Source organism: Oncorhynchus tshawytscha, linkage group LG15, assembly GCF_018296145.1.
Source record: "Oncorhynchus tshawytscha isolate Ot180627B linkage group LG15, Otsh_v2.0, whole genome shotgun sequence".
NCBI lineage: Eukaryota > Metazoa > Chordata > Actinopteri > Salmoniformes > Salmonidae > Oncorhynchus > Oncorhynchus tshawytscha.
This window is the reverse complement of record NC_056443.1, coordinates 21,104,964-21,128,080: the sequence shown is the minus strand read 5'-3', so window position 1 is coordinate 21,128,080 and position 23,117 is coordinate 21,104,964. Positions and strand designations below refer to the sequence as shown.

The 23,117-nt window shown below is 43.5% G+C and overlaps 2 protein-coding genes across 2 annotated transcripts in view; one reads left to right on the top strand and one right to left on the bottom strand.

Moving 5' to 3' along the window:
* Positions 1-6,490, top strand: LOC112214689 (oocyte zinc finger protein XlCOF6). The gene is made up of 3 exons (XM_024373606.2): positions 1-374; positions 2,275-2,535; positions 3,726-6,490. Exons 1-3 carry the CDS (start codon positions 204-206, stop codon positions 5,283-5,285), a joined length of 1,992 nt encoding a protein of 663 aa, XP_024229374.1. The 5' UTR covers positions 1-203; the 3' UTR covers positions 5,286-6,490.
* A 792-nt stretch (positions 6,491-7,282) lies between these two features.
* nectin4a (nectin cell adhesion molecule 4a) overlaps positions 7,283-23,117 on the bottom strand; it is a 19,219-nt gene continuing 3,384 nt past the window's right edge. The window contains exons 2-12 of the mRNA XM_024373605.2: positions 21,949-22,061; positions 21,763-21,838; positions 21,230-21,397; positions 20,305-20,583; positions 13,506-13,623; positions 10,202-10,353; positions 9,795-9,954; positions 9,574-9,649; positions 9,334-9,396; positions 8,767-8,946; positions 7,283-8,575 (exon numbers count right to left, since the gene is read on the bottom strand). Of these exons, the coding sequence (XP_024229373.1) occupies positions 8,186-8,575; positions 8,767-8,946; positions 9,334-9,396; positions 9,574-9,649; positions 9,795-9,954; positions 10,202-10,353; positions 13,506-13,623; positions 20,305-20,583; positions 21,230-21,397; positions 21,763-21,838; positions 21,949-22,061 (1,775 nt within the window). The 3' untranslated portion in view covers positions 7,283-8,185. The remainder of the gene's footprint in view (positions 8,576-8,766; positions 8,947-9,333; positions 9,397-9,573; positions 9,650-9,794; positions 9,955-10,201; positions 10,354-13,505; positions 13,624-20,304; positions 20,584-21,229; positions 21,398-21,762; positions 21,839-21,948; positions 22,062-23,117) is intronic.

Genomic DNA, 23,117 nt, shown 5'->3' with positions numbered 1-23,117 from the left:
AGGTGTTCCTAATGTTTTGTGCACTCAGTGAACAATGGATTTATACTTCAGTCCAGTTGGTGGGGGTAATGCACCATTATTGGATGCTAACCGCCGTTAAACCCCACCGAAGAAGAAGGTGTATCGTCATACGGTCTATGTATGTTGTTGTACTTTGTTAAAAATGTAACAATCGCTGTTGATAATTAACTACCAAATACAAGATGTGGCAGCCAGATCCTTTCCATAATGAGTTGGTATCTATTATGGATGAATTAATGATGTCGTTTGAGGATGAAATTGACAAATGTATGGCGGTCTCAGTCTTTTCTACACAACACAGCACAGGCATTGTCGATGCAGGAAAGACAGGGGAGTCCAAGTTGGAGGTAAAAGTAAGTGGCTAACTTTACTTTTACAAATAAAATGTTTAATAATCCATCCAACATCACTACTTCCTATGATTTGCAGTGTTAAATTACACTAATACAATCAACGTGCAAATCGTTGTGGAAATCTGTTGCAGCCCAAGTCGACTACAAAGCCCACAATGCAATGCTCTCTCTGGGCTGGCTAGTTAGGTAGCCAAACACAATTACCAGCATGTGAAGTAGTTAGCTAGTAGTAAAATTGTCTAAACACACTGCACTATCAATTTAGGGGTCTACAATCAGACCATGTTCAATTTGCAGTTAATCTCTGAGGCAGACAACGCAAAGTACAGACGTTGCTATGGCACCAACGGCCCTTTCCCACAGACACAAAGGGCGCATTGCATGATGGTAGTTACTAATTTGGTCCACTGTTTAGATAGAACACATCAAATGGTCCGTTGTAAATTCGCTCTGGCTATCTACTCTGATTTCAGAGCACTCATTGGAGTGTGACAGAGTGCAGAATAACTGATGAATTTACGAATGATCGACACCGCTTGAATATGGCCAGTGTTAGTAAACCACGGCAAACAAATTAAATTGTTGCTAGCTGTACAGTTACAATCACCAATGCTCTGGATAACATGAAAATAGCCTAACCAGCTCTGCTAGGGCGAGTAAAATTACGAACGCCCAGAGCGCACTCCAGATTTAATTTACGAACACACCCTAAGCAAAATATATATAATTTGTTTTAACGATATTAATAGATGGGTGTGTTCTAGACAAGTATATACCCTTACCATATATTGGCTGGTTTGGCGATCTGGAGTGCATGTAATTATTTAAGAGTTATAAAATGTGATTGTTTGTTATCCTTTATCTCCAGTGGTGAGAACGGACCACTTAGAAGTTAAATTATGGGGGAAATTGTTATTTTACTCGCTCATAGAAAATATACTAACGTAAACTCGTACATCGCCTTGGTCCGTACAATTGCCCTTATTTTAGCGCCCCCAAAACGTAATACTTCCTGATCAACTGTGATGTCAATACCATTGTAAAGCACAATTTCTCCCCTTTCCAACAGAATCAATTACATGACCTAACACTGCCCGTTTCTGCATAATTCAAGCAGGCAATGAGCCCCGTCGTGTCTTTTTAAAAATGGCGGGTGGGGAAGCGAAACTAATGCGTGATAGTGAGAAGGAGAGATGTCGTGTGGGAAAATTGCTTTTTTTCACTCGATCTGTCCAACTTATTACCTTATCGCCTCTAAAATGTAAATAAAACACTATAAAGAGTTTATATAATGTGTCATTACATATCTATTTGAAGGTTTGTGTCGAATTTCAATCGGGTTTTTAGGGCGGTGCTAAATTGATCTTACAAGTAAACAGCGGCTTTGAGAATGATGATCGCATGCAATGATGACGCAAAAAATAACTAGGTATCCCCCTTACACCCGTCACTGTCCATTTATTGTTTTTAAAGGATGAGAGAAGTGCTACACCTGGTGGAGAGAGATTGTAAGATAGAAATAGATGCTTTATGCGTGCTGTACGTTACGACATGACACGTCTAGATGTAACGGAAGGGCCAATTTTTTCCAACATTTCTCCAATACTATAGAGCCATTACCATGTCGATCAACGCTTGAATAGAAACCTAGTTCACACCCCCGATTTTGAAGTCAACACAGTCCCATTAGTTTTCTTTGTAGCCTCGTTTGAATGTTGCGGTTGCGCACATTTGTACGGAATGGGGTGAGTTTACGTTACTATCCTCAAATTGACAGGACTTTCATTTCTGGGGGTGGATTATCCCTTTGACGTATGAGCTAATTAGTTTTCTATCCAACAGCTTGAAAACAGGTTGTTGTGGAATGAAAAATATATCTATATATGTTTTCTTGTTCTAGGTCCAGTTGAAATGTGTGATGAAACAGTTCGTGACAAAGACTATTATCAAAATCAACCACTTGATCTCCAAAGGTACTGCAGCTCTGTGCTCAAAGATATGCCAGAGTCAAAGTGAGGTTAAATCTCTGAAAATTAGGCTATTGGAGATGACTGACGGTAAGGAGATACCTGAAAAGACAGTGGGAAGAACTCCACAGATATTGGAAGAGCAGGAATGGACGGGATTACCATATTCACCGGAGTTTGCAGAGTATTTGGAGGTATGTTATATTTAACATGTTTGTGTTGGTGTAGGTTCCTTGAAAATAAAAGAGAGCCGCACACTCTAGGAGCTCAGATGCAACAATTTAATTACCAACGTTTCGACAGCCAAGCTGTCTTCATCAGGGTATAATCACAAACACTGCTGGATGACTCGTTTATATAGTGTCAAAAGACACAGGTGTCTGTAATCATGGCCAAGAGTGGCCTAATATCATTGGTTAATAATCAAATATTAAAATATCATACAAAGAACAGCATACAAACAACAAATGGATAGCATTTAGATTAATTTGTAGGTGTAGGTTCCTTGTCAATCTTTGGCTTATTGGCAAAATCAGCAATCAGACAAAATCTTCTTTAAGTAAATCAATCAAACCTTTATTAATGCAATTGCAGACAGAAGTTGACAACGGAAACACAGCACGTATGTTTGAGTAAGTTCTGCAAAATAAAACGGGTCAAAGTTGCTTTAATATGCTTGCAGTCAACCCCTAGTGATGTATCTGCCTACGTCAACACCTTCTACTCATGAGACCAAGCCCATGCATATACAGTTATACAGACATGCAGGAGAAAACAATAGTCCAGTGTTTTCTAAGGGCTCAGCAGTAATTTTCCATTCCCGTGTGGCTTACAGTGGTATGTCTGGCTTGTCACTTATCTATTTACTCCCCTGCAGGGGTCTGTGTCTATGTATCTCTTTTAGTCTTGAGGCGCTTTATCACAGACACCCTGTTTTGACCGCAATGGCTCTCACATCTGCTCATAACGTTTCTTATAAGAGGCAGAGACTAGAAAATAATCTTATAATGCATATATTGCTAATCTTTGGTCCAGGACCCTATAAATGTAGTGGGGGAGGGTCTTATAGCCTTTCCCCTTCTATGAATACAACATAAGCATAATCAATTATTATAATACATCAATCATTTGGTGCAGCCCCTATCATGACCAAGGTGACCCCCATCATTTGCATGAATTTTGCAGTCCAGGGGGCTGACGTTATCAGTGGGCATGAGCCCTTTACTGTTATTATCCTTGAATACCTGGACTGACATGTACTGCCATCGTACCATTGAGCAAGGCACTTAACTCCATAACCTGAACCAGGGGTGCTGCTCTGTGACTGTGTGTGTGTGTGTGTGTGTGTATGTTGGAGATCCAATCCATTTTTTTTTTCTCCCAGGTTGAAGTGCCAACTCCCATTGATGAGGCTGACAAGACTACAAATTGCAAGGAGACCACGATCAGAGTTAAAACCATAGAGATGAAACAATGCTTTATATCTCTGGCAAAATTAGCTTCCTCACTCACTAAGTCTAACAAACAGGGGCCAAATACAGCCAAACAAGAAGCAAGTAGGCCAACAGACAGAGAGGCAGAAAGCAGGCCTACAGACATTCAGGCCCTAAGTACAGATGCACAAAGTCTCAGTGGGGATTCTGTGCTATCCACTATACCCAGGAGGGAAAAGAAGAGAACAGAAGCACCCATGGTGGCACAATCAGACGGAAGTAAGGAGAACGCAGATGATGACCAATGGGAGGAGGAGAATGCTAATGCCGGACAAACCTCGAGTGACGAATCTCTTCACAACAGAAAGCCAAGGCCAAACAGGAAACAAAATAAGACTACCAACACCAGGAAAGAGTACCTCTGTCCGGACTGCGGTAAGGTTTTTAAGAAATTATGTAATTTTAAACAGCATCAACGGACTCACACAGGAGAGAGACCTTATTGTTGTGAATTATGTGGGAAATGTTTCCCGACTGCTTGGAAGCTCAGAAATCACCAATTGGTGGTCCACAGGAGAGAGAAGCCGCTTGAATGCCCAACATGTGGGAAGTGCTTTGCAACAAAGAGTTATTTGGACAAACATGCAAGCGTTCATTCAACAGAGAAACCGTTCCAATGCCTCGTGTGTCAGAAGTGTTTTAAAAGTAAAAATGGCCTCAAGGAACATACAATATTGCACAATTCAAATTCAAACTCATATGCTTGTGACAAATGTCCAAAAACCTTTGTAAAGCTGAAATACCTCAAGAATCACCAGCTAACTCACAGCGGAGGAGGAGCTCACCGTTGCGAATTGTGTGGAAAGGGTTTCAAGTCTCCTTCCGAACTCAAACAGCACCAAGCATCAGTCCATAGGGGAGAGAAGCCGTTCCAATGTCCAACATGTGGGAAGTGCTTCGGAAAAAAAGAAAATTTGAAAATTCACGCAAGTGTTCATTCAGAAGAGAGAGCATTCCAGTGCTCTCTGTGTCGGATGTGTTTCAAAACCAAGTATACGCTTAGCGACCATAAGAAGACTCACACGGACTCCAAGCCGTATGCTTGCGGCAAATGCCCAATGACCTTCATTCGGTCAAGGTACCTTAAGATGCATCAAGCCTCGCACCTGACCAGCAAGCCGTTAGCGTGCAGCTACTGTGGGAAAGGCTTCAAAGGTGAACGTGAGCGCAAGAGACACGAACGCACACACACCGAAGAACCCCCTTATACCTGTGACGAATGTGGCAAGGGTTTCTATAAACACGAATCATTAAAAGTCCATGTGGCCTTGCACACCGGAGAGAAGCCGTTCGCCTGTGATTACTGCGGTAAAACCTTTGCTCTGGCGTCCTACCTTAAAACCCATGTCGCAAAATTTCACTCTGTGACCGAACTCCACGCCTGTGGGAAATGTGGCAAAAAATATAAGGATATCATACATTTCAGAAGCCATATGGTTCAGGGTTGTTGAGAGGAGGCTGCGGAATTAGTTTGTTTGACTTGAAACAATTTATCTCTCTAATATTGGAGGGAATCTAATACCCCTTCCTAAACGAAGCCCCAGGGAAGACGCAGGTTAAAGGCACAACTTGTAACTTTCGTTCTGACAATGCTTTGACATTCATTGTTATTTTGGAATTGTGATTAAAGTTGTAATATGTTCCTGTCATACTACAATCATGCATGTCTACTTTTTAATCGGTATACTACCATTAACCCTTTCTATGTGATAGAGAACAGAAGCAGAAAAATGGCTTTTGTTTGCCTTGGTCTCACAGTAACTTTAAGCAGTTACAGCTAACATGACCCCCATTTTCTCCAAAACACATTACAATAGAGGCAGGATACTAGTCCATGTGATTAAGCATGTTTTTAATGTAGCAAAAATGACTAACTCATTTTCAACCAAATGAGCAGTTAGTCTTTTTGCTTGGTAGGGCAGTGTACCACACAGGTTTTGAAATTATTTTGAGAAATGTCAGATAAGGCTTTTAATGATAGTCACTCCAAACCAATAATAGGGCCTATCACCCAGTCACTACTCAACCACGACTCAAACCCTCAAGAAGTTTATTTCACAATAATACATTGAGCAGGTATACACCCTCCCTGAATGAACACATCTCCATGTTTAGAAGATATGCAGGGATGGATTTAGTGATGTGAAACAGTTGTTGCAGATACAAATAGAATGAATAGAGCTGATTCCTTATTCTACCAATCATGTCTGTTCGTCATGATACATTTCTGAATCTGAACGTTCTATATCAACATCCTTCTGAACAGGCCCCAGTTGTGGCTAATGGAGCACGTGGTTGGGTCAGGGGTTTTCACGTGAACTCGCCAGGAAAAACTCCGTCTGCAGACCTTACAGCAAGATCCCTGAACTTTCTTCCTCTCTTGCACTATCCACTGGTGCACACCAGGGGGCGGTGTATATACTTCCAACCTCTTACATTCTATGTGGGTATTACGTTCACTCAGAAAGATCAGTGTTACAGTATTATACAACGGAAAAATTGATATAGAAAACAGAACGATATTGCTACTCTCCTAAAGAAGTACATGTACATTAAAACAACAAAGTTCCACACATGAATCCCATACATACAGTACAAACCAGGGAACTACAATAAGCCATTTACTGGAGTACGGCGTGACAGAAACCCACTTATAGAGATGTAGGTCGATAGCATGTCTGCGGCTGAAATGGCCTCCTATGCCGACATGGTGCACTTATTTTGACCAGGGGCTATGTAGGGGATAGGGTGCCATTTCGGATGCACTCAATGAATTATAATACAGTAGAATCAGACATAATAATACTTCATATTGGCCTACAAAGCAAAGGCTCTTTTAACTGTATGTATACAAACATAGGCATATAACAGTTTGATTGTCTAAATGTCTGGTGTAAGAAAATAGAACAATGCTTTTACATCCTCAGTTTTAGTAGACTTTCACATAGGATCTCACTGTTGTGTAAAACATTTCATATCAAAGCTGTTTTAACCTCTCTAAAAATGCAGTGGTGTAAACTACTTAAGTAAAAAATACTTTAAAGTACTACTTAAGTCGTTTTTGGGGTATCTGTAGTTTACTATTTATATTTGACTACTTTTACTTCACTACATTCCGTAAGAAAATAATGTACTTTTTACTCCATACAATTTCCCTGACACCCAAAAGTTCGTCACATTTTGAACATTTAGCCAGACAGGAAAATGGTCCAATTCACACACTTATCAAGGGAACATCCCTGGTTATCGCTACTGCCTTTGATCTGGAAAACTCACAAAAAAATATTTGTTTGTAAATTCTGTCTGAGTGTTGGAGTATGCCCCTGTCTATCAGTACAATAAAAAAAACAAGCAAATCGTGTCAGGTTTGCTTAATATAAGAAATTTGAAATGAGTAACACTTTTATTTTTGATACTTAAGTATAAAAAATGAATGGAATTGCTAAAATGTACTTAAGTATATTTAAAACCAAATACTGTTACTCAAATAGTATTTTACTGGGTGAATTTCACTTGAGTAATCTTTACTTTACTCAAGTATGACAATTGGGTACTTTTTCCACAGCTAAAATGCAGTCTCATTGGCTTTTGGCATCAAAGACTATAGCGAGTTCAAAGTGTTGTTGTTTGTGCACACTGAGGTTCATGGCAAGGAGGAGTACATCTAAATAAACCCCTGCCACACTTAAAGTTAGAAAGATGGACTCAATATTAGGGTGAACAGATCCGTATGTGTTGTATCCCCTCATCCAGAGGAAAGGAGGGTGAAAGTTCACCAACACATGGATTCTTTCGAACGGGCAAGCGCTATTGGTGCTTCTGCTGAATGCCTCTTCGCTGAGTTCAGTTAGGAGTCACTGCATTTGATGATATTCAAATCTTGTTTCTCGGTTACAGTGTCCTGTTATCAAGTCTTAATAAAAAATAAAAATAAATGTAAAAAAATACGTCTTTTTAGGGTACAAAATCATGTAAAAGTCCTCTTGATGCTTCCTGTAGTGATCGTTATTGCTGTGATATTATATACAGTAAAATATTATGACTACTTCGGTCTATGTGCAACCTGACATTCATAAGCTTTTAATTTGTCCAGCTCCTCTCCTGTGAAACGTATGTGTTACTTATTTGTATCTCTACACCAATCAGAAGCGTTACCTGTTCACCAATAAGAACCTTTACCTGTTGGATCAAAAATGTCTGAGAGCTCGAGGCGAATGCAAGGGATTTTCTAGAAGTGAAAAGGGGGTAAACTGGCTGCCACCGGGGTATGCCACCACACCGGCGAGCGCCTATCCCAAAGTCACGACCAATCCTTGTCGTATAGTGCGTCACCTGCTCTTGCCCGGACCATCTATACAATCTGGGCCTTATGGATGAGGGAGGTGTGTGGGGATGGGATGCCGTTGGGCCGGGGTTTGGGTCTCAGCGTTCCGTTCTGCTGGAAGTGATGGTTGTGTCCACGTTCCGCGTCTGAGATCTGAGAACTGTTGTCCTGGTCTTCTGACCTTCCCTGATCTAAACAACTCATCCTGGAGCTTGTCCCCCGCTCCCCCTCCACACTTTTACCCTCCTCCTGTTCGTCGTCTGTGACAGGAGGGTAGCTGCAGCTGAGAGGAGAGTTCCGTGCATGTAAACCCCCCTCTGTTGGGATGATGACGCTGCCGTTCAGGGACCTCAGCAGCTTGGTGGACTGTTCCATTGGGAAGGGAGAGGGTTGGATTGGCAGGTGGAGACGGGTTCCCTGTGAGTCAAACAGAGACAAGGGGTAACCATGTGGTTAGAGAGAGGAAATAAATAACTAGGGCTAATTTGAGTATCACTATTAGCAACCTATACTAAACCTATGCGTTTAAAAGGTTCTAATTTTCATAGCAATTTACAAGAAAGTGAGTATGCAATTCTTGATTCCTCATGCCTCTCACACACACTTACCAAAGACATAGTGCTATTCCGTACGTATGACTCCACCCTAAGTCTGTTCTCCTCCTCTCTGTCCATGGCTCTGTTCTCCCTCCCTCGTCGTGAAGAGTTGTTCAGAACAGGTCGACCCAGGTAGTCTAGTCCACCTCCCCCTACCAGAGTAGAGCGACTGTCCCTGATGCGCCCTGGATCCTGGGTGTGAAGGAAAGAGAGATGGAGAGAGAAAAAGAGAGAGCTTTAAACACATCACACATTTTGCACTGAAAAGTCTGATTTAAAATGGCTTCCGAAGCGGGAGTTCCAGAACAGAAGATGGAGAGAAAGCATGAAGTCTTAATAACGTAACAGTTCATTAGTATGAAGTATAATTCATATAGGGTATGTGAGATGCACTACTTTTATTTTCAAATATAAATGTTACTTTGAGAAAATAAGCTCCTTACATTTAATTTAACTACATAAATGTTAATTAAACACTAAAATAAGATGTGCATGCCACCCAGAACTCAGAAGCCATGAATATGAAGGTTAAATCTAAAGGCTCCCCGCATGCAGAGAAAGAGTGAAATTAAGACTGACCCCTAGAGAGGACAGACTGGTCCGCAGTGTCCCCTCCACTCTGAGAGGGATATTCTCCTCCATCTGAAAGAACAAGGGATGAGAGAGGGAGGGGAGGAGAAAGAGAGGGAGAGATGACCATATTAGCTCGAGGCAAATGGATAATGCTCATGGAATTGCAAGTATTTATTTACAAAATGACTGCATGCCTAGACTGTTGAGACGAGACCACAGATTGTAAGACATGGTAATATTATATACCTGTCCTCTAGCATCCGTACTGAATGAGTTGATTCTCCTGAAAGAGGCCTGCCTGGAGAGTGTACTGATCTCCTCCCTGAGAGAGAGAGAATGAGAGAAAGAGAGAAAAACCTTGTTAAAATATTCTTAAATCAAAAAGCATTTACTGTTTTCAGTGTAACATTTGTCATTTAGATTCTAGAACAATTTCAAGGGAGTTACTGTGAGGTTTGAAAACATACTTCTTCACATTCAATTCTCTCTCCAGTTTCTTGTTTTTGCGTTTGTGGTGACGGGTCACTGAGATTACTATGATGACCATGATGAGTAGCAGTCCTCCAGCCACCCCGCCAACTATGATCATCAAGAGACTGTTGAAAAACACCGGCTTCTGAGGAAACTCTGTGGGAAAGGGACAACAGGAAGTGATGTCATATTCACAAACATAATCAACATACACATCATATTGAATACAGGAGTGAACATGTAATCCAAATGCTTAACTGGCACCATTAATATAATAGAGTTATTTTTTTTAGGAAAGAAACATGGAGGCCTACAGCAACAACAAAAAAAACATACATCCTGGACTACTATAAAAAAAATAAGTGATTTGTTTTATATGACTCAGAGTGACAACACAACCTACCCGTCACAGTGATCTCCACCTCTGCTTTCCCGGTCCCCACAACGTTATAGGCCACACATTGGTAGATACCAGCATCTGTCAAACCGAGGGGCCTATTGAACAGCAGGGATCCATTCCCTGCCGTAACGCCCTCTGGTAAGTCTCCACCCTTCCTGCGCATAACAGAAATACTATAGCACTTAACGTAGGGCTTAACAGAAGAATACAGTATATCCTACAATAATGGGCTGAATTTCATGACTATTAACGCCCCAACACCACTCACTGAACCTGAACGCACCCTTTCAACACACCCAACAGTGTTGTAAAAAACACCACATTCAAAACAACAACACTAACCCGAACATCACAGCAACACATCCCAAAATACAATTGACTACTGACCACCAAACAACACTAACCGTAAAGGTCAAATGAGCACCACAAGGACATGAAGCAGGCCACAACAAACCAGGACCCGTATTCACAAAGCATCACAGAGTAGGAGTTCGGATCTAGGATAAGTCTGGGTTTTTAAATCGTGAATAAGAGGGGGGGACCTGAGCCTAGATCAACACTCCTACTCTGAGACAGTGTAAATACGGGCCCAGAACTCCCATTTGAAATGTCTTATATCTGAACAATAGGCTACTATATACTTTTGAGTCCTGTTTTGGGCCTTTTGAACAGACTCTTTATGAGCCCCAATGTGCAGAAGAAAACAGAAACAGGAACCGTAAAATTTTACATAGACACAGATCACACTGCCTGATAATGTTCTAAACAAATCCACAGTGTATCCTTCCTCCCCCGTCCCATGCCCACTTTGGCTCGATACCACCCACTTCCCCCATTCCTCGTCTTTCGACCCCTCCTGTTCGGAGCCCACACTCATTCCTTTCTCTTCCCTCTCTCACCCCCTTCCTCCCTCGTGTGAAACTGCGTCCTCTGTTTGCATTCCGCACAAGCTGCAACAGGACAATATGACAGCACGGTTATTACTTCTCCCGCTGCTTTGCATTGAGGAGTACAAAGAGGCAAACTGGTTTACCTGCTGCGTGCGTGCGGGTGGGCGTCGTGTGAGTTTTAAGGGGGAGTGAAAGTATACTACCCTACATATTTATTTGGACAGTAAAGCTAAAACATTTAATTTGGCTCTATATTCCAGCACTTTGGATTTGATATCAAATGTTTCTTAGGAGGTGACAGTACAAAATGTCACTTTTTATTTGAGAGTATTTTCATACACATCTGTTTTACCTTTAAGAAATTAAAGCACTTTGTGTATCTAGTCCCTCCATTTAAATTTGCCATAAGTATTTGGACAAATTCACTTATAGTCTATTAAAGTAGCCAAAAGTTGGTCCCATATTCCTAGCACGCAATGAATATATCAAGCTTGTGTCTCCACAAACTTGTTGGATGCATTTTCAGTTTGTTTTAGTTGTTTTTCGGATCATGTTGTGCCCAATTTAAATTATTTTACCTTTAATTTACCAGGTTAGTCTCATTGAGATTAAATCAAATCAAAGTTTATTTGTCACGTGCGCTGAATACAACAGGTGTAGACCTTACAGTGAAATGCTTACTTACAGGCTCTAACCAATAGTGCAAAAAAAGGTATTAGGTGAACAATAGGTACAGGAATAAAACAACAGTAAAAAGACTGGCTATATACAGACACCGGTTAGTCGGGCTGATTGAGGTAGTATGTACATGTAGGTATGGTTAAAGTGGCTATGCATATATGATGAACAGAGAGTAGCAGTAGCGTAAAAGAGGGGTTGGCGGGTGGTGGGACACAATGCAGATAGCCCGGTTAGCCAATGTGCGGGAGCACTGGTTGGTCGGGCCAATTGAGGTAGTATGTACATGAATGTATAGTTAAAGTGACTATGCATACATGATAAATAGAGAGTAGCAGCAGCGTAAAAAGGGGTTGGGGGGGAGATCTGGCCGATATAGCAGCACACAAAGTTGCAGACACATTTACAACGTAAAACACAAAGCACTACAGTTTAAAAAAACATTTTACACATGGTTTGGGAAAGTGTGGTGCCACTAGGGGTGGAAACATTGACAGCCCCCCCACTTCATGGCCCATCACAGTGTTTAACCTAGCTTTAAACCCATTTGAAAAGGGACGAGCTCCTGTATTTCCAGGACCTTTTGAAGCGTGTTCCAATCGGAAGGGGCAGAGAACTGTAAAAGCATTTCCCACTAGCTCTGTACCGCGCCTTAGTTTTCATTGGTCTGCTGGACAATGTAGTGTTTTGGGGGTATGATCTTTGGGCCTCTTAACTTTCTTACTCATCATTAAATCAGGAGCGTGAGGGCATTGTGTGTGTTTTAAGGAGGAGTGTGTTTTAAGGAGGAGTGTAAGTAAAGCAAGGAGCGATGGAGTGTAACAAGAGATCTAAGTCTTAAGTATATAAGGGTAAGAGAGGGAATCAGTGTGGGTGAGAGAGGGAATCAGTGTGGGTGTGTGAGCGTGCTGTCTGTGTGTCTAGTGTGTGTGTGTGTGTGTGTGCGCGTGTTACTAACACACAAACACGCCTTGCAGGTGTGTTCATGTGACTAACAGCTTAAGACTTGGTGACACATGTCTCACCCCACTAGTTTCCTTGAAATGACGTGGAAACAACGTTGATTCAAGCAGTGTGTGCCCAGTTGGCCATGATCCAGTTAAACACACACACAGTACCAGTCAAAAGTTTGCACGTCGTTTTGATGTCTTGACTATTATTCTACAATGTAGAAAATAGTACAAATAAAGAAAAACCCTTGAATGAGTAGCTGTGTCCAAACTTTCGACTGGTCCTGTACATCGTCCACACTAGCAGACATAGGCCTAACTGTCATCTTTTTATTAATGAGACATTTTTTGTTTGTTGTCATTTCCAGGAGATGGTTTGTTCCACCTCCACCCTCTACCACACCCCGAGAATGGTTTACTCCACCATGCGGTATGTCTTCCAAAGGTTACCAGAAACATTTGCCAGGTAGAGAAACCACAAGAACTTCAGTCAGCTCCGCCATTATGGGATTGCTTCAGCACAGCTATCATCACCCTGTAAGACAACATATCTGATACCCATGTCCCATTTGAACTGTCCCTGAACCAAAATGGTATTACCATGTATCTAACCAAAACTAGAAACAACTCCTGACCTCCCCCCGTTTGGCTTAGTAACACCATTAAAAACTGACTAATAGAATTACCAGTAAATCAAAACAAAAACAGATTATGCCAGACAGACAGCGCGTGAGTCAGTTGAGTCTTTCAGACAGACGGAGGCCGACAGGCAGGGAGGGCATGTGTTACCTGGTCCAGGTGAAACTCTGTGGTTTGGGGTTTCCTCCACTGACACAGCTGAGGGCAGCTCCCTCCAGACCAGCATACCAGTTATGATTAAACCCAGAGATCTCTGCATTGGGAGGATCTTCAATCGAGAAACAAGATCAGAGAGCAATTGATTTTAACACACATGGACAATGCTACTTCATGATAATATCCCATGTGTAGGCTTCACCAGGTCATTTGTCTGTGCATATTATTTACTAGCATGGTATAGCTATTTGCCTTGTAACTGCAGGTACACATTTCTGTAGCCTAATACAAGCTTGGTTTAATTCATAGTAGATATGGCAGCCAATGAGAGGGGCCCTCAAGAACGTTTTTCATTTCATTGAACAAAATTGGTGGGGATTAGCTTCAGATCTAGCTGGCTAGCTAGCAAAAAATCTGAACTCTGGCTAAAATGGAATGTAGGTATAAATCTGGAGCTGAAAAGGAAGAACAGGATGAAGAGACTTGGTCATATGTGCCCATAACACATTTATTTAGTAAAGTTGAGCAACATGAGAAGATTGAGACTAACAACAACGTCCCTGACACTGAATCTGGTGACCGTGACAATGACAGGAGCAGCAGCTGCATGGCAGCGTCAAGTGAGGAAGGGAGGAAAGACAGTGTCATAATGAATTGAATTATTATTCTAATAAATATGCCATTTATAGGCTACACCACATCACCACATCATGCCAAAGGGGGAGGAGTTGCAGTCTACTGCAGAGATAGCCTGCAAAGTAATGTCATACTTTCCAGGTCCATACCCAAACAGTTCGAACAACTAATTTTAAAAATTACTCTCTCCAGAAATAAGTCTCTCACTGTTGCCGCCTGCTACCGACCCCCCTCAGCTCCCAGCTGTGCCCTGGACACCATTTGTGAATTGATCGCCCCCCATCTAGCTTCAGAGTTTTTTCTGTTAGGTGACCTAAACTGGGATATGCTTAACACCCAGGCAGTCCTACAATCTAAGCTAGATGCCCTCAATCTCACACAAATCATCAAGGAACCCACCAGGTACAACCCTAAATCTGTAAACAAGGGCACCCTCATAGACGTCATCCTGACCAACTGGCCCTCCAAATACACCTCCGCTGTCTTCAACCAGGATCTCAGCAATCACTGCCTCATTGCCTGTATCCGCTACGGATCCGCAGTCAAACGACCACCCCTCAACACTGTCAAACGCTCCTTAAAACACTTCTGCGAGCAGGCCTTTCTAATTGACGCAGGTATCCTGGAAGGATATTGACCTCATCCCGTCAGTTGAGGATGCCTGGTCATTCTTTAAAAGTAACTTCCTCACCATTTTAGATAAGCATGCTCCGTTCAAAAAATGCAGAACTAAGAACAGATATAGCCCTTGGTTCACTCCAGACCTGACTGCCCTCGACCAGCACAAAAACATCCTTTGGCAGACTGCAATAGCATCGAATAGTCCCCGCGAAATGCAACTGTTCAGGGAAGTCAGGAACCAATACACGCAGTCAGTCAGGAAAGCCAAGGCCAGCTTCTTCAGGCAGAAATTTGCATCCTGTAGCTCTAACTCCAAAAAGTTCTGGGACACTGTAAAGTCCATGGAGAACAAGAGCACCTCCTCCCAGCTGCCCACTGCACTGAGGCTAGGTAACACGGTCACCACCGATAAATACATGATTATCGAAAACTTCAACAAGCATTTCTCAACGGCTGGCCATGCCTTCCTCCTGGCTACTCCAACCTCGGCCAACAGCTCCGCCCCCCCCACCCCGCAGCTACTCGCCCAAGCCTCTCCAGGTTCTCCTTTACCCAAATCCAGATAGCAGATGTTCTGAAAGAGCTGCAAAACCTGGACCCATACAAATCAGCTGGGCTTGACAATCTGGACCCTCTATATCTGAAACTATCCGCCGCCATTGTCGCAACCCCTATTACCAGCCTGTTCAACCTCTCGTCTGAGATCCCCAAGGATTGGAAAGCTGCCGCAGTCATCCCCCTCTTCAAAGCTGGAGACACCCTGGACCCAAACTGTTACAGACCTATATCCATCCTGCCCTGCCTATCTAAGGTCTTGGAAAGCCAAGTCAACAAACAGGTCACTGACCATCTCGAATCCCACCGTACCTACTCCGCTGTGCAATCTTGGTTTCCGAGCCGGTCACGGGTGCACCTCAGCCACGCTCAAGGTACTAAACGATATCATAACCGCCATCGATAAAAGACAGTACTGTGCAGCCGTCTTCATCGGCCTGGCCAAGGCTTTCGACTCTGTCAATCACCATATTCTTATCGGCAGACTCAGTAGCCTCGGTTTTTCTAATGACTGCCTTGCCTGGTTCACCAACTACTTTGCAGACAGAGTTCAGTGTGTCAAATCGGAGAGCATGCTGTCCGGTCCTCTGGCAGTCTCTATGGGGGTGCCACAGGGTTCAATTCTCAGGCCGACTCTTTTCTCTGTATATATCAATGATGTTGCTCTTGCTGCGGGCGATTCCCTGATCCACCTCTACGCAGACGACACCATTCTGTATACTTCCGGCCCTTCCTTGGACACTGTGCTATCTAACCTCCAAACGAGCTTCAACGCCATACATCACTCCTTCCGTGGCCTCCAACTGCTCTTAAACGCTAGTAAAACCAAATGCATGCTTTTCAACCGTTCGCTGCCTGCACCCGCATGCCCGACTAGCATCACCACCCTGGATGGTTCCGACCTAGAATATGTGGACATCTATAAGTACCTAGGTGTCTGGCTAGACTGTAAACTCTCCTTCCAGACTCATATCAAACATCTCCAATCTAAAATCAAATCTAGAGTCGGCTTTCTATTCCGCAACAAAGCCTTCTTCACTCACGCCACCAAACTTACCCTAGTAAAACGGACTATCCTACCGATCCTCGACTTCGGCGATGTCATCTACGAAATAGCTTCCAATACTCTACTCAGCAAACTGGATGCAGTTTATCACAGTGCCATCCGTTTTGTTACTAAAGCACCTTATACCACCCACCACTGCGACCTGTATGCTCTAGTCGGCTGGCCCTCGCTACATATTCGTCGCCAGACCCACTGGCTCCAGGTCATCTACAAGTCCATGCTAGGTAAAGCTCCGCCTTATCTCAGTTCACTGGTCACGATGGCAACACCCACCCGTAGCATGCACTCCAGCAGGTGTATCTCACTAATCATCTCTAAAGCCAACACCTCATTTGGCCGCCTTTCGTTCCAGTTCTCTGCTACCTGTGACTGGAACGAATTGCAAAAATCGCTGAAGTTGGAGACTTATCTCCCTCACCAACTTCAAACATCTGCTATCTGAGCAGCTAACCGATCGCTGCAGCTGTACATAGTCTATCGGTAAATAACCCACCCAATTTACCTACCTCATCCCCATACTGTTTATATTTATTTACTTTTCTGCTCTTTTGCACACCAGAATCTCTACCTGTACATGACCATCTGATCATTCATCACTCCAGTGTTAATCTGCAAAAGTGTAATTATTCGCCTACCTCCTCATGCCTTTTGCACACAATGTATATAGACTCTCTTTTTTTCTACTGTGTTATTGACTTGTTAATTGTTTACTCCATGTGTAACTCTGTGTTGTCTGTTCACACTGCTATGCTTTATCTTGGCCAGGTCGCAGTTGTAAATGAGAACTTGTTCTCAACCAGCCTACCTGGTTAAATAAAGGTGAAATAAAAATAAAATAAAAAATTCGTACATGCATAATATTTACGGCATGGTTATGCTATATACAGTGCATTCAAAGTACTCAGACCCCTTGTTACGTTATAGCCTTATTCTAAAATGGATTAAATCGTTATTTTCCCTCAACAATCTACACACAATACACCATAATGACAAAGCAAAAAGAGGTTTTTAGAAATGTTTGCTAATTTATTACATTTTTTAAACTGAAATATCACATTTACATACGTAATCAGACACTTTACTCAGTACTCAGTACAGGCACACCTGTATTTGGGGAGTTTCTCCCATTCTTCTCTGCATATCCTCTCAAGATCTTTCAGGTTGGATGGGGAGTGTTGCTGCACAGCTATTTTCAGGTCTTTCCAGATGTTCAAGTCCGGGCTCTGGCTGGGCCACTCAAGTACATTCAGAGACTTGTCCCAAGGCCGCTCCTGCATTGTCTGTGTGCTTAGGGTCATTGTCGTTTTGGAAGGGTAACCTTTGGTCTGAGCGCTCTGGAGCAGGTTTTCATCAAGGATCTCTCTATACTTTGCGCCGTTAATTTTTCCCCTCGATCCTGACTAGTCTCCCAGTCCCTGCCGCTGAAAAACATCCCCACAGTATGATGCTGCCACCACCAAGCTTCACCGTAGGGATGGTGCAAGGTTTCCTCCAGATGTAAAGCTTGGCAAAGAGTTCAATCTTGGTTTCATCAGACCAGAGAATCTTGTTTCTCATGGTCTGAGAGTCTTTAGGTGCCTTTTGGCAAACTCCAAGCAGGCTGTCATGTGCTTTTTAAAGGCTTGATTGGTTGAGTGCTGCAGAGATGGTTGTCCTTCTGGAAGGTTCTCCCATCTCCACAGAGGAAATCTGGAGCTCTGTCAGTGCTGGTCACCTGAGGCCACTGCGTTCTTGGGGACCTTTAATACTGCAGACATTGAATGTTACCGTTCCCCAGATATGTGCCTCGACACAATCCTGTCTTGGAGCTATACGGACAATTCCTTTGACCTCATGGCTTGGTTTTTGCTCGGACATGCACTGTCAACTGTGGGACCTTATATAGACAGGTGTGTGCCTTTCCAAATCATGTCCAATCAATTGAAATTTACCACAGGTAGACTACAATCAAGTTATAGAAACATCTCAAGGATGATCAATGGAAACAGGTGGCACCTGAGCTCAATTTTAAGTCTCATAGCAAGGGGTCTGAATACTTATGGAAATAAGTAAAAACATGTTTTTGCTTGGACATTATAGAGTATTGTGTGTAGATTGATGAGGGGGAAAATGCAGTTTAATCCATGTAAGAATGAGGCTGTGACGTAACAAAATGTGGAAAAAGTCAAGGGGTCTGAATACTTGAATGCACTGTACACTATATATACACTAAAGTATGTGGACACCCCTTCAAATGAGTGGATTCGGCTATTTCAGCCACACCCGTTGCTGACAGGTGTATAAAACCGAGCACACAGCCATGCAATCTACATAGACCAACATTGGCAGTAGAATGGCCTTACTGAAGAGCTCAGGGACTTTCAACGTGGCACTGTCATAGGATGCCACCTTTTCAACAAGTCAGTTTGTCTCATTTCTGCCCTGATAGAGCTGCCCCGGTCAACTGTAAGTGCTGTTATTGTTTAGTGGAAATTTCTTGGAGCAACAACGGCTCAGCCGCGAAGTGGTAGGCCCGACAAGCTCACAGAATGGGACCGCCAAGTCCTGAAGCACGTAGCGTGTAAAAATCGTCTGTCCTCGGTTGCAATACTCACTACCGAGCTCCAAACTGCCTCTGGACGCAACATCAACACAATAACTGACTATCGAGAGCGTCACGTAATGGGTTTCCATGGCCGAGCAGCCGCACACAAACCCAAGATCACCATGCCCAATGCCAAGCGTCGGCTGGAGTGGTGTAAAGCTTGCCGCCATTGGATTCTGGAGCAGTGGAAACGTGTTCTCTGGAGTGATGAATCACGCTTCACCATCTGGCAGTCATACGGACAAATCTGGGTTTGGCAGATGCCAGGAGTACGCTACCTGCCCCAATGCATAGTGCCAACTGTTACGTTTGGTGGAGGTGGAATAATGGTCTGGGGCTGTTTTTCATGGTTCGGGCTAGGCCCCTTAGTTCCAGTGAAGGGAGATCTTAACACTACAGCATACAATGACTTTCTAGACGAGTCTATGCTTCTAACTTTGTGGCAACAGCTTGGTGAAGGACCCTTTCCTGTTTCAGCATGACAATTCCCCAGTGCACAAAGCGAGGTCCATTCAGAAATGGTTTGTCTAGATCGGTGTGGGAGACCTTGACTGGCCTGCACAGAGCCTTGACCTCAACCCCACCGAACACCTATGGGATGAATTGGAACGCCGACTGTGAGCCAGGCCTAATCGCCCAACATCAGTGCCTGACCGCACTAATGCTCTTGTGGCTGAATGGAAGCAAGTCGCCTCAGCAATGTTCCAACATCGAGTGGAAAGCCTTCCCAGAAGAGTGGAGGGAGGGGGGGATGAACTCCATATTAATGCCCATGATTTTGGAATGAGTTGTTTGACGAGCAGGTGTCCACATACTTTTGGTCATGTTGTGTAGCTATTTGTCTTGTAACTGCTGGTACGAGTTTCTTTAGCCTTATCCAAGTTTGTGTTCATCATGGTAGATACAACTTCCTTAATCATTGGTTAATTATAGTAAAAAGCAATATACTGACTTGGGAAATCAGGTAGTGATTGCCCATACTGAGTAAGATTTTACACACAGGAGGGGTCCCTGGCTATGCCTCACAAGCTCTGACCCTGGTAAACACCCTTTTTATGCACTCAAAGTCCACATGTTCTGGTGGTCTAGGTACACCAAGACCCGGGTTTGATCCCTTTCCCACTTTGTGTCCTCCTAATCTAGCCCCCCCTTTTTTCTAATCTGTCTAAATAAAAAAGCAAAAAGCAATTTGGAATGAAGCATAAGAGGTCAGAGGTCAAGCATAAAACATATATGACTTGTTAGCTGGTTTAATAAATAATTGGCGACCAAACTCAATGAGCTGTGCATAAAGTATCTAGAATCGTAGCTATCGTGGAGTCTGAACTCACAGTGCACCACCAGGTTGTTGGTGATCCTGCGGGGTTCCTTCAGAGCACGGTGCCTCACCAGACAGTCCAGCCTCATCCCGTTCATACTCCTCAGGGGGTGCAGGGAGAAGTGGGTGGAGACTGACCCGCCCACCGAACTCCTATTCTGTGACAGGCCCGTCAGGTCTGTGTCCCAGTTGAGGATGGGCGGGGGGCGGGCCACGGAGCGGCAGGAGGCAGCCAATCGAAAGGACTGGCCCTCGACAAGAATTACAGGGTCCAGGGAGGAGATGGGCGTGGCTGTGGGGGTCAAGGGTCAAATGTCAAGAACGGTCACTTGTCAGACTTTCTTCAGGGACAGGAAGCAACTAATCACTGGTCTTAGTGTTTGTGGAGGTGACTTTAGGACTAATCTTAGAACTGGTCTTAGTTGTTAGTTGGAGGTTAAGCTGTTCCTAGTTCAGTGACATGATGTTTCAGGGGGTGGTAATCACCAAGCACTGCAATAGGATCAGCTTAACCTCCAACTAACAACTAAGACCAGTTTGACATGATCCAAGTTGAGATCTAATCTTCTCCATTAGGTAGGTGTTTAAAAAACCCTAGATCAGCTCTTTGAGGAAACTTGATCCTAAAAACCTCAGACAGCTAGACACTGATCTTGTGGCTTATATGAATATTATTACCATAACTGAAACTAATGTTTTAGCTAGTAATACTACAACTGACACCTGTTCCCATCATCATCATTATCAACAACATCATCCTCATCCTAATTATCATCAACATCCTCATCAGCATCAACTTCATCCTAATTATCACCATCATCATCATCCCACCAATCAGCCATTACTCTTTCCATTAAAAGATATAGGCCATAAAAGGACATTATACTCTGTCAAAAAAGTGACACAATGAGTAAGGGGAAGGAAGGGGAGGAACTTACTCCACACGGTGAGTGACAGCTGTTGTTCAAAGTTCCCAGAGGGGAAGATGCTGATGTGACAGTTGTACCTGCCCTCATCTGACTCCACAGTGTTCATGATGATCAGAGACGAGTCCACTGTGGGCTCACTGCTGCCGAACCGCACACGCCCCGAGTACTGACCAAACTCTGAGAGAGGGGGGAGGAGGAGAGAGATAGAGAGGGGAAGTGAGATATGGGGGAGGCAAAAAGAGAGAGATGGACAAGTAGCTAGGTTAAAAGTGCAAGTGTAGTTTTGTCATCTACTTTCAATTCAACTTCTGGGGCTTTGAGTGTTAGCAAAGAGGGTGAACTACCAATGTATTGTAGTGTCCTCGCTATGTGAGCCAGGTTACCATTCCCACCAAGTGGGTTAACCCTATTGGCCCAATGCGTACGGTGTTTCCCTTTCAACCAGCGACCCGGGTTCGCTTTCCGGCCGCGGCGTTCGCTACAATAATATAAAGAGAAAGATGGTTGTGACTACTGTAACACCTACTGTATACGTGTCCTACCTGTTTGTCCGGCAGTGTGGTGTACTGTGATGATCTGGTCCTTGGTACCATCTGCTCTCTCCTTGGTCCAGGTGACCTGTGACAAGGAGAGGCGAGACAACATCATGTTAGGGACAACTTTTCTAAGATAATGCTCTGTACAACATATCTGGTTTTATGGGTACTGTCGTGAATTATGCTTCAGACCTGAACCACCACCTGGCCCACTTCCACCTTGAACCGGCAGGGCAGCCGGGTCTCAACCTCGGTCAAGGACTGCACGGGAGATTGTTGCTCAAAGTCCCCCTGCACCACAGCAACTGGGGAAGAAAGAGGAAGGGTGGGAAGGAGGAGAAAGGGAGGAAGAAGGGGGGAAACTTAATTGATGACTTTATTGTCCCCTTGGGGTAAATGTGTGTGGCATCTTAAACATCATTATAGAAAACACAAAATAAAGACAATTACAATATAGCGAAATACAATACAATGTCACAGTGTAGAGTATAGAGAGAGAGCAGAAAGATAGAGGTTAAGAGAAAGAGGGTGTGAGAGAAAGAACATTTCCTCTCTAGGTTTCGGACTTTCTAGGGAGTTTTTCCTAGCCACCGTGCTTCTACACCTGCATTGCTTGCTGTTTGGGGTTTTAGGCTGGGTTTCTGTACAGCACTTTGAGATGTACGAAGGGCTATATAAATACATTTGATTTGATTTGAACAGAGAGAGATTGAGAGGGGGGTGGAGAAAGAGCAGAGAGATTGAGGTTGAGAGAGGGGGGGGAGAAAGAGCAGAGAGAGAGAGGGGGGAGCAGAAGGATTGAGGGTGAGAGAGAGAGAATGAGAGGTTGAAAGACATTAGGGAGACTGTACACTGAACCATGACTGAGGATTAGTACCCTGACCCTCTTCTCAGTATCCTTCCGTATACTTTAGGGGATGAACGACAGAAAGTATGAGAAGAGGTGTAGAGAACAGAGAGATGTGGAAAGTTTGTTTGCAAAGAAGATAGAGGCCAAGAGATGGGGGGGAGGAATTTAAGAGAGCACCACAAAGAAAAGGAGGCAGTCAGAGGGAGGACGGAGAGAAACAGGTGTATGAAAGCAAGTGATTAGATGAGAAGACATGTTGCTTGACTTGTTGCACTAGTTAACTGTACATACCAATTCATAGTGAACCCTTTAGTGTCCAGAGAAACACACACCTCACACACACGTATGCGTGTACGCACACACGCATATAAACTCCAAAAAAAAAAGAAACGTCCTCTCACTGTCAACTGCGTTTATTTTCAGCAAACTTAACGTGTAAATATTTGTATGAACATAACAAGATTCAGCAAATGAGACATAAACTGAACAAGTTCCACAGACGTGACTAGCA

Excerpts from the sequence above, each read along its gene's own strand:
- LOC112214689 (XM_024373606.2), top strand. The coding sequence starts at position 204 with ATGTGGCAGCCAGATCCTTTCCATAATGAGTTGGTATCTATTATGGAT. Across the intron at positions 375-2,274 it reads AGTCCAAGTTGGAGGTAAAA|GTCCAGTTGAAATGTGTGAT; the intron begins GTAAGTGGCTAA and ends TTCTTGTTCTAG. Across the intron at positions 2,536-3,725 it reads AGTTTGCAGAGTATTTGGAG|GTTGAAGTGCCAACTCCCAT; the intron begins GTATGTTATATT and ends TTTTTCTCCCAG.